The sequence below is a fragment of the Typopeltis vanoorti genome, chromosome 6 (genome assembly GCF_054136105.1).
Source record: "Typopeltis vanoorti isolate ZY-2024b chromosome 6, IOZ_Tvanoo_1.0, whole genome shotgun sequence".
Taxonomy (NCBI): domain Eukaryota; kingdom Metazoa; phylum Arthropoda; class Arachnida; order Uropygi; family Thelyphonidae; genus Typopeltis; species Typopeltis vanoorti.
In genome coordinates, this window is record NC_143554.1 from 127,353,636 (window position 1) to 127,365,958 (window position 12,323).

The window sequence follows — 12,323 nt, forward strand, 5'->3', positions numbered from 1 at the left end:
AGAAAACGACAATTTTCAATAATAAACCCTTTGTACAGTAAACAATTAACGTACATGCGTGCTAAAGGGTATTTCTCCTAATATAAATTCGCTACTTATAACTACATGCGCGATACGGGCAGAGGCAAATTTAATGAAGATAAAATTAAATTTTAAGTCACGGGGTGAAAAATATATGAAAAGATAGAGGGTTACTACAATTTTTAGACCGTGTTTTTATCGAAACCATGTTGTATAAGTACTGCATTATATGAGGGTTACCTGTATACTTAGATTTTGCAAAAGCTTATGTATATTACTACAGGACAAGTCAATAGTCAAACAGAGAAGATAGGGTTGGACATTAGATTAGTGCACTGGATTGGAGATTGGCTGTCTGATAGGTATCAACAAGTTGTGTATTTGGGAGTAATATTCCCAAAGAAGAAAGTCACTACTGGTCAGGTCTGTTTTAGGACCATTACTGTTTAATCTGTATGTTAATGATATTGAGGAAGATTTAGATGGGGATATTTTTTTTTTTTTTTTTTGCAGATGATGGGAAGTTGCGACAAACTATGAGGAGTAGAGTGGATGTTATGGCCTTACAAGAAGACTTGAACAGACTGACTGAATGGGCACAGGAATGGGGATACCAGTTCAGTGTTGCAAAATGTAAGGTTTTAAAATTTGGAAAACAAATATGGGATGTAGAATTTACTCTTGGTAGGGATATATTGTTGGAAGGGGAGGAGGAAATAAGAGATCTTAGTGGATAGGGATCTGAAATTTAGAGAAGATATTGGCAATGTGAGGACAACAGAACAAATTCTGGGAATTATGTGGAGGACACTGATTAAAGAAGTAAGGAAATTCTGGTTCCATTGTATAAAGCTCTGATTAAGCCATATATGGACTAATGTGCACAGATTTGGTCATCTGGTTTTCAAAAGGATTAAGAGATTTTGAAGAGGGTCCAGAAATGATTGACCACAATAGTTTCTGATTTCTGGAATGTTGAATATGAAAAACGTTGAGATGATGCAATTTGCAGAGTATAGTGGAAAACAGGAAGAGGAGAGATATGGTAGAGATGTACAAGTTAGTAAGGGGTTGTTATAGGATTAACGTTGAAGAGGTTTTTCATACAATGGGGAGAGAATTGGGGGGGTAACAAGAGGTCATCCCTGGAAGTTATATAAGGAAGGTGTGAGCAGAGGAGTGAGAAGTAGGTTTTTTGCATGGAGAGTTGTGGATGATTGGAATGCATTGCCTGAGTGTGGTGTCTGCAAAGAATTTAAGTGTGTTTAAGGCATGAATGATGAGCTGTGCATATGACACAAAGGACCTCTTAGATGAGTTGTGACCCCATGAGGTTTGAGATAATAATAATAATAATAATAATAATAATAATAATAATAATAATAATAAATTATCATACCCATGAAAGTGACCACGAACAAACTTATGGATTTTTTCTTTTGCTACCTTGTGAAGATTCTGAAATTCATGAAGAGCACTAGTCTTTTTAACATTCAAGCCATTTGGAGTCAAAATATCTGAAAACATAATATTAGCTTTTTAATTCCTCTACCTTAATTCACACAATAACAGGAAACAAGATGACACTTTCATAAAAAAATCTTTGAAAATAATGTAGAAATTATTTTTAATACCAAGTTATTGTTTATGCTGAGACACCTAATATAAAGGTACTCATGGTTATTTAAGGAACAAGTCAATTTCTAGTGATCACCTGCATGAAAATAAAATAATAATAATAATAATAATAAAAAAAACTAAGAAAGTGACAAGCATAGTAAATAAAGCAAAAGTGCAAAATGAGAGGGGATATGGCAATCAGATCAAAGATACTTCAAGAGAGTTGTTCTACTATGCCATATCTTATTTTAACAGTATTACAATACCAAACCATCTAAATGATAAAAAAAAAAAAAAAGTTTATTAACTGGCTTATATTTCACTGGATTTCAAACCTCAGAGCACAAAACAATATGCTACAGTTAACGTGCAACAATGAGTAAGTGAAACAATTCAAATTGTAGTGGACAAAAGATCTAAACACTTAATTTGGTGTCCTCTAATGTAAAAATACAGCTATGTAGGAGTTGATCTTAAGATAACGGTCTCTTAAATGTTTGGCGAATTAATGCACCATACTTGTTCAGGTTAGATGATGCTTCATCATGGCTGACTCTAAAAATAATCTTTCTGACCTGTAACAACTTCTATAAAGCACATGCGTTTATTTCCATCTAACCCTATGTGAAGGGGAATGTATCCAAATCTTACACATTGTCACATATTAACTGTAACATATAAGATGCTGGTTTGAAATCTAGCAAAATATACAGAAAGCAAACATATTTTTTACAATTTAGGTAGTTTGGTGTTGTAATACTCATCATCATGCGTATCAAGGATTTAGGCCTAGCATGGCCTGTTTCGGCCTTAGAAGTCATTGTTGATTCGTTTAAAAGGACATTCTGGTTTCCTTTTTTCTAATGGCTTGTACTTTAAGGCTTGTTTCGGTAATCTTTCTGTTTGCATTCTCTGAACGTTTTCCATCCCTTTATGTTTATTTTTTTAAACTTTTTCTATTACTGGTTCTTGGTTTAATTCTTCAATAATGTGGCAGAGAAAAAAAAAAAATGGCGGCGGCATTGTCATTCCATGATTTTAATTTGGATTTCAGTCGGTTCGTTAAGTGTGAGGTCTGTTATATGTATTCCTTCGACTACATAAATGATTTGTGGATGTTTAGTGCGGATGGAAGAAGGGTGTGTGCGAAATGTGACCTGAACGAGGAATTGATGAATGCGAATATGAAGTTGATGACAGAAAGTGCTAGTACCGATAGTGTCGCGAGTGCACGTTTGAAAGAGAAGGATGGCGGGTAAGACAGGCGAAAAAATGTTAAAAAATCAGGAAAAAAGAAAAAGAGCGATTTGATAACCGTAACGGATGTTAAAAGGGACGAAAGTAAGGCGGAAAGAAACGAAATTGAGAGAACGAATGAAAGTAGAAATGGCGTGGTGCAGAAATCGCAAGTAAAAAAAATCGAAAGAATGAATGATAGCGAAAAAAGAATGACTGATGGCGAAAGTTGGACGCATGTTGGAACGAAAGTACTTAACCAAAGAAAGATGAATGACAGTAAAGGTGAGAAGAATGATAGCGAAAGTTGGACGCATGTTAGTCCGAAAGTACGGAAACAAAGAAAGATATGTGAAAGTGAAAGTGAGAAGAATGATAGTGAAAGTTGGACGTATGTTGGACCGAACGTACGGAAACAAAGAAGGATGAATGAGAGGGAAAGTGAGAAGAGGGGGTCGAGAGTTAGAAAGTTAGAAAGATTTAATGATAGAGTGAATGTGTCGCGAGGTTCAGAAGGTGAATTGGATTGGATGAAGCAAGAAATGAAATGGATGCGGAATGAAATTAAGAGAATTCAGGTCAAAACTATTAAAATAAATCATGATGGCATGAAAGAGATAACAAAAGATGAGCGAGTGGCGTTGTATGGCGACTCCATTATTAAAGGTGTGCTAGAGGATAAAATGCACAAGGTATGTTTTCCAGGTGGTAAAATGAGTAGAGTGATTGAGGCATTGAATATGAGGCGGGAACGAGCAAAAGATTTAATTGTATTAATTGGTACAAATGATTTGAGAGAGAACAAAGAGCATGTCAAAATGAATGTCAGGAGACTGCTTGGAAAGATAAAGGAGAATAGTGTGACAGGAAGGGTGGTCAGTGTGTTGCCTAGGTATGATTGTGGTGAAATGAGGCGGAGAGCAAGGATTATGAATGATATTCTGGCTGAAATGTGTGAGGAGATGGGAGTAGAGTTTGTTAATGTGTGGAATGAGTTTGAGGGACGAAGTGAGCTGTATGGGAGCGATGGACTGCATTTGAGTGGTTATGGTGTGAGTCGCTTGGAGAGACTGCTGCTGGAAGGTAGAGAAGTGAATAGAGAGAATGAATCAGATCGAGAGGGGAGTGATGTGGAAGAGCAGGAGAGTAAGATAAGAGAGATTGAAGGAGTGGAAATGAATGTGGAAGTGAGTGGTATGAGTATAGAAAATGAGAGAATGGGTGTGCAAGAGGAGCAGGGAAACAGCGAAGCTCAGGGTGGACAGGGATACACAGCGTGAGAAAGGTGGATGCTCCAAGAGGAGGTGAGAGAATGTGTAGGCAGGAAAGTAATGGGATGATCAGGGATCAAAAGGAAACAGATGGAATTGCAAAGGGTTCTAAAATGAAGAAGCAGAAAGGGAAATGGCCCCAGTCCAGCATGGAGAGATCACATCGAGTGAGTGGTATCAGTGGAACTAGCTGTAGATCCAGAAATGAGTTGTTGTGTTTGTATACCAATGCTAGAAGTATAAGAAACAAGGCGGATGAAATGGTTGCACTAATTGCGTCTGTGCACCCAGAGATTGTCGGAATAAGTGAGACATGGTTAGATGAGGATGACATCCTGACAGGAATAGAGATGGAAAGGTATGATGTGTTTCGTGAGGATAGAAGGGGTAAAAAGGGAGGGGGAGTGCTATTGATGATAGAGAAAGAGTTATGTCCAAAAGAAGGTAGAGATGCAAGAGGGAAATGGTGCCAGTGGTTTTGAGGCAGTATGGTGTGAGATAGAGGTGAATAGAATCAAATACTTGGTGGGATGTTGTTATAGACCTGGTAATGTGGATGGTGGTGATAGTGAAATGTATAGTCAAATAAGCCAAGCAAATAAGAAAAGGGTGATCATTATGGGTGATTTTAATTATGGCAATATAGACTGGAATGAAGAGAGAGCAACTGGAAGTAAAGAAAATGAGTTTCTTGAGTTTTTGAGGGATAACTACCTCAGACAGTATGTAACAGAGGGCACAAGAGGATTAAGGGTCTTGGATTTGGTCATCTCATCGGAGGATGTAATTATCAATGAGGTATCAAATCATCCACCAATTGGTGAAAGTGACCATGAGGTGATTACTTGGGTGGTTGCCAGCAGTGCAAGGACCCCAGTGAAAAAAGGGTATATGTGGAACTACAAGGGGGGTGATTATGAAGAGCTCAGGAGACAGCTTGCAGGTGTAGCATGGAATGAGGAGTTAGCTGGAAAAGAGATCAATGCAGCTTGGGGGATTTTCAAAAAATATTTAGTGGATGCAATGTCTAAATGTATACCACGGGTGAGAAGGTTAAATAAGTTAGGTGTGAGATGGATGAATAAAGAGATTAAGCATGCAATACAGAGAAAAAGGGCATTGTGGAGGCAGCATAAGAGAAGTGGAAGTAACCAATTTCATGAGTTCTACAAAGACCAGGCAAGGAGAGTGACTTGGTTGGTGAGAGTAGCTAAAGAGAGGTATGAACAGCAGTTAGCTAATGAAGCTAAAAAGAATCCTAGGGAGTTCTTTCGATATGTACCCAGCAAAAGAAAGAATGATTATGGAAGGATGACATTGATTGGAGGAAATGGTATAAAGACAGCTGTTGCAGAATGTGTGGTGGAGATACTTAATGAACAGTTCATAAAGATCTTTCAATCTTGTGAATGTGACTTCATGGAGAGATTAAGAGCAGTTGATGATGGGGAGGAGAGACTGACTGTAAGTGAGGAAGAGGTGTTTGGGGAGTTGAGTAAACTAGATGTAAATAAGGCTGTGGGACTTGATAATATATCACCGCGTATTCTGAAGGAATGTGCCAGAGAGTTGACACCTGCCTTGACATATTTTTTTAATACGAGTCTTGCACTTGGTCAAATCCCTAAAGAGTGGAAGGAGGGCAAGATTGTGCCACTTCATAAAGGAGGTGATCGAACTCAAGCATCAAACTATAGGCCTATCTGTGTGTCAGGTGTTGTGGTTAAGTTGTTGGAGAAGCTTGTGAGAACTAGGATCCAGAGTTGGGTTGACAACAATGGTATAATCTTTGATGGACAGCATGGATTTGCTAAAGGGAGGTCGTGTTTTAGTAATCTACTTACTTATTACAATAAAGTGACTGCTTCCTTGGACAGAGGAGAAGGATACACAGTAATATATTTGGATTTTGCAAAAGCTTTTGATAGAGTACCTCATGATAAGTTGACAGTCAAACTAGAGCAGATGGGGTTGGATATTAGATTAGTGCATTGGATTGGAGACTGGCTATCTGATAGGTATCAACAAGTTGTGTATGGGGGTGCAATATCCAGGAAAAGGAAAGTCACTAGTGGAGTGCCTCAGGGATCTGTTTTAGGGCCATTACTATTTAACTTGTATATTAATGATATTGGCAAAGATTCGGATGGAGATATTCAGTTGTTTGCAGATGATGCAAAGTTGGGACGAACCATAAAGAGTAGTGAAGATGTTGTGGTCTTGCAAGAAGACTTGAATAAATTGAGTGATTGGGCAAGCAAATGGGGATGTGAGTTCAATGTTGCAAAATGTAAGGTTTTAAAATTTGGAAAACAAAGATGGGATGCAGAATTTATGCTTGGTGAGAATATATTGTTGGAAGTAGAGGAAATAAGAGATCTGGGGGTAATAGTGGATAAGGATCTAAAATTTAGGGGACACATCGCCAAAACTGTGAAGACAACACAAAGACTTCTGGGAATGATGCGAAGGACACTGACGTGTTCAAGTAGGGAGATTCTTGTTCCATTGTATAAGGCTTTGATTAGACCACACATGGACTATTGTGCCCAGATTTGGTCAGCGGGTTTTCAGAAGAATGAAGACATGTTGGAAAATGTCCAAAGGCGACTGACTAAGGTAGTTTCTGACCTCTGGAATGTCGAGTATGAGGAAAGATTGAAAAGATGTAATTTGCAGAGTCTAGTGGAGAGAAGGAAGAGGGGAGATATGATAGAGACCTACAAGTTGGTAAGGGGTTGTTATAGGATCAATGGTGGAGAAGTTCTACAGAGAATAGTGGGAGATCAGGGGAGAACCAGAGGTCATGCCTGGAAACTGTATAAAGAGGGTGTGAGTAGGGGAGTGAGAGGCAGGTTTTTTTCGTGCAGAGTTGTGAATGATTGGAATGCCTTGCCTGAGAGTGTGGTGTCTGCAAGGAGTTTGAATGTGTTTAAGACCCGGTATGAAGAGATGTGTGTGAGATAAAAGGACCTCCTAGATGAGTCTTTGACTCCATGAGGTCTTGTTTAATAATAATAATAATAATAATAATTTCTTCATTTGTGATCAAATAGGGTATACTTTGCAGTTTTTCTCATAAACTTCATTTCTGCTGTTGTTAATCTTTGTTTCTCTTTTGGTTTTATTGTCCAGATTTCACTTCCATACATTAAGACTAGTAGGACTAATGTATTGTATACTTTCAGTCTGGTTTGTTTTTGAACTAGGTTTGGTTTAAATATAGAGTTAATTACCTGTTATTTTTAAACATTTTGCAATTTTTATGTTTATATCTTTTTCATTTTCATATGTGATCATACATCCTAGGTAGTTAAATGAATTCACCTGTTCTAAGATCTTGTTATCTATTACTATTTTAGTTCTTGCTGGATCTTGTCCTTTAAAGGCCATAGTTTTTGATTTTTCTGTTGATATTATCATACCATAATCTTTGGATATCTCATTTAGATCTAAAATAGCTTTCTGTAAGTTATCTTCACAATTTGTAATTATTATTTGGTTGTCGACAAAGAGGAGAGTGTTTAAGTTTACTGTAGGAGAAAGTTTAATTCCTTGATGTAAATTTTTATTCCATTTTATTATTATTTCATTTAAGTAGATATTAAAAAGAGTTGCTGAGAGGGGACATCCCTGTCGGACCCCTTGGTTTTTCTCTCTCGTATATGATAGCTCGTGATTTAATCTTATTTGTATTTGATTATTTTCATATATACTTGTGATAGCTTTTAGGATATTATTTGGTATTTGTCTTTCTTTTAATATGTTAAATAATATGTTTCTTTTAACTTTGTCAAATGCTTTTTCAAAGTCAATAAATGCAATATGTGTTTCTAAATTGTATTCTCTTCTTTTCTTTATTATTAATTTTAGGCAAAAGGCTGGGTCTATACATGATCGTCCTTTTCTAAATCCATTCTGTACTTCTAAAATAAAGTTTTCGGAATATTTCATTAGTTTGCCATATAAGATTCTGCTATATATTTTGTAACAGGAATTTAGTATACTGATACCTCTTTAGTTTTTAGGGTCATCTTTATTACCTTTTTTGTTGTAATACTATTAAAATAAATTATGAATAGTGTTCAACACTTAAGCTTGTATATTAGATATTCTACTATATAGCAGGCAATAGAAAGAATAATTATGGAATGGTGTATGGTTGTTGTAGCAGAGTGACCATGGCAATATTGAATTTAGTATATTGATACCTCTATAGTTTTTAGGGTCATCTTTATTACCTTTTTTGTTGTAATACTATTAAAATAAATTATGAATACTGTATTATGAATTATAATACAGTATTCATAATTAATGAGTACTTTATCAGCATAGATCATTTGGCTGTAAATGACATTATCCAACACCTAGAAGAGAGGCAAATGATAAAGGAATTAGAGGTGAAAGAAAAAGAGATGTATTGAGTGTTGATTGGGCTAGATGTTAAAAACTGAAAATGCCAGCCTGATTGGCCGAGTGGTTAGTGAATCCACTTTCCAGACAAAAGGCTGTGGGTTCGAATCCTGCATTAGGCACGGATGTTTGTGATTGTCTTTGGAAATACAAGTTGAGGTGGTGGTGGTTGACAGTAGATGGCATTGGTGTAGCTGCAGTTCGCTGTAGTTTGTGAATTGAGTGCTGAAGACAAAGACTTGTAGAGTAGTTGCCCTCCCTCGATGAGTCTTTGGACTCCCTGGAGGTGTCATGTAATAATAATAATAATTTTTAAGAAATGTAAAAAAAAGTTATCAATGTTCATGGCCTGGTTATACACTGGTGTCCAAAACCTAAGGATGAATACTATCTCAATATTATAACTGTAAATTCAGATGAATCAGCTTGTAGCAATTTGCAATTTGCTACAATTTCGAGTAGAAAGTGAGTACACATTCAAATTTTCGAATTCCATGCAAAGGGGTCATGTGATAGCACTCAACAGGATAAAAGGCAAAAGGCTGCACTAAGCTAACTATGTATGAAGGAAGCTCTTTTCATGAAGGAATAAAATTGCAAACTTGGATGTCTAGTAATGTCTCAAAGACATCACTAGATGATTTCACACAGGAAAGAATTACTGGAAAGCTTGAAGGAGGCTGAAGAATTAAAGATATTGCAAGAGAGTTTGGAATCTCACATATTATTATTGTATCCAGGCTCTGGGCAGCATTTCAAACCAACTGAATGTGTTTCAGACATTTGCTAAGAGTCACCCTTGCTTTACCATGAAGCATGAAGACAGATTATTAGTTATAACAGTGAAACGTAATTGACACACCATGGCAGGTCAGTTCAATCTGGCTACATTTAAGCACAGGTATGCAGATATCTTGACAAACCATGGCAAGACATCTGCAACAATTGGATCTATAAGGCTGAAGGCATGTAGTCTGCATCCCTTTATCCACAGCTCATCGCAGGGCACATTTTCAGTGGTGTTATATCCATAAAAACTGGACAAGACACCAATGAGCTAATGTATTCTTTACAGATGTGAGTCATTTTAGTCTTACCACTGACTCTAGACGACGATGAAAGGGATAGATATAGTTAGTGTTTGGGTGATGGTGTGTTGGGAGGAATTATGCTTAATGGATGCACTGAGCTACAAGTGCTGGAAAAAAGGATGATGACTGGTGAACGATATTGCAACAAAGTTCTTCAGTGTCATGTTTGATTGTTCTATGGTGCTGCAGGTGAAGAAATTCATTTTTATGGATGACAATGTCACACCACATCATGTATGATGTGGTGTGACACTACATCATACATGAGCAGTGGAGATACTTCTGGAGAGCAAGGATATCAATCAAATCAAATCAAGTGGCCAGCACACTCCCCAGATCTTAACTCCCACAGAACATTTGGGACACAATAGAGAAATGCGTTGCTGCTCAAAATTTCCCTCCATAAAACAAACAAGGCCTTATCCTTGCTCTGAAGGAGGAGTGGACCAGTTTGCCTCAAGAACTCCTGAATCACTTGGTGCTAAACATGGTATGATGTTGTGAGAGCTGCATCACAGTTTTCTCTGCATAGTTTTCTGTAAGCACTGTACATTAATTCCTTAACTATGTCCTTAGGAAATGTGTAACTTTTGCCAATTTACGTATTTTTTGCCTTATAAGATGCATTTTTTGTACCTAAAATTTATCTGAAAATTAGGATTCATCCTATAAGCTGAATACATCTTATAAACCAATGCATCTTATACACCAATGTATTTTTTATGTATGAGCAGTTATGGTGCATCATTGCTTGTCGGTAATGCATGAACAGTTGGAATAGTTGCATGGTCATTAACGCATTTAAACTAGTAATCAATACATTATTATATTTACATTTTTTATAACCAAAATTATATAGTTATATGATTGTGTTTAAGCATAGTGTGATCGAGTAAGCAAAAAATAATGGCAATAGGGCAGCAGAGCAGCACTTCTGGCTTCTGCCTACAGAAAAAATGGTACAAACTTGGAGGAAACAAGAGTAGCAATTAACAGAAACAAATTCTAAAAAAAACACAATCTTCGTAGAAAACCGGCAAAATGGCCAGAAATTGAAAATGAATTAAAAACTTGGATAACAGATCAAAGAAGATCAGGTTGCTGTGTATCTACAAAAATGATTTTTCAATGAGCAAAATTATTGGCAACAGAAAGAAATATCATCGATTATACAGGGTCAGCATCATGGTACTTTAGATTTATGAAAATAAATGATTTATGCATGCATTCAAAAACGAAAATATCACAATAAATGCAGGCGAATTTGAAAATAAAATTATTGAGTTTCACAGATTCATCATAAATGCTAGAAAACAAGTCTCTGAACTTTCACAGGTAGCTAATATGGATAAAGTGGTTCTGACTTTTGATGTGCCCTTGAACAAGACTGTTGACTCGAAAGGTAAACAAATATAACTATAACTATTAAAACTTTTTGGTCACAAAAAAAACCACTATACTGTTATTTTGTTGTGTTGTGTGAACTTAACAAAATTGTCGCCTTTTTTGATTTTTAAAAGAAAAATAATGCCCAAAGAAAAAAAGTCCCAAAGGAGTTTACATTCATATTCATCCAAAAGATGGATGGATGAGGAACAGATGATGTTATAGAGAAGGTGTGATCTGGATGTCCTGGCAGTTTACATCAGAAACCTGCTTTGTTAGTATGCGATCAATTTAGATGCCAAAAAACTGAAGCTGTGAAGAATGAACATTGCAAAATGAACACAAAAATAGCTGTAATCCCAGGAGGACTCACCTCTGCACTTCAACCTTTGGATGTATCAATGAACAAACCATTTAATGGATTTATGAGGGAAAATGGGTCAATTGGATGCAATCTTAAAAGTTTGAGGAAATGTCTACAGGTAGGAGAAAGAAGGCCACAATTTCGCAGGTGTGTGAATGGGTAAAGAGTTCATGGAATGAAGTTAAACCTGAAATTATTATAAAATCTTTTCAAAAGTGTAACATTATAAAATGTGATGACTCGGTTTCTGATGAACATTCAAGTTGAAAAAATTTTGAGAGTGAAGATGAAGATGAATAAAGATTTGATAAGACGATTAATGGAACTTATAAAAATTATTTTGTTTATATTATTACATACATATATGATATATATTATTATATGTTAATAATGATTTTTTAAGAATAATTTTAATGATTTGATGATTTTTTAAGAATAATTTTTTTACCTAATAAACAGATGATACATGTATTAAAATTTTAAATAAAAAAATATTTACATGAAAACTTTGATGCATAATCTTGCATCTTATACTGCAAAAGAATATTCTTTTTCCTAAAATATCAACATGAAAAATGTGATGCTGCCATGATGCATCTTATGAGGCAAAAAATATAGTAATTTGTACAAAATTTCTAACACATTTTTTGTGTAATATAATTTATTGGTAAACTGGCATAAATTTATGTCTACATTTGGCTGTAATCATTAAAATTTTTTCATATACTAGAAATGTAGTTTTTGTACTTTGCGCTTTTGGACACCTTGCATTTTGCATTTTCAAGTATTTCTAAAAAGTTGAAAGAAAGTGAATAATTCCACTACCAAAGCATGTTTTCTATGGTTCAAAACAGAACCTAATTATAGACTAGTCTGTTTATTTGCAGTTGTAGTTAAAGTATTGGATAGGCTGGTTAGTAA

At 35.8% G+C, this 12,323-nt stretch overlaps 1 protein-coding gene across 1 annotated transcript in view; it reads right to left on the minus strand.

Annotated features, from left to right (window-relative positions):
• Nucleotides 1-12,323, minus strand: part of LOC150105925 (glycogen [starch] synthase-like) — a 193,408-nt gene that overhangs the window by 107,837 nt on the left and 73,248 nt on the right. Inside the window, exon 6 of the mRNA XM_090394592.1 lies at nt 1,421-1,538. Within this exon, the coding sequence (XP_090250718.1) occupies nt 1,421-1,538 (118 nt within the window). The remainder of the gene's footprint in view (nt 1-1,420; nt 1,539-12,323) is intronic.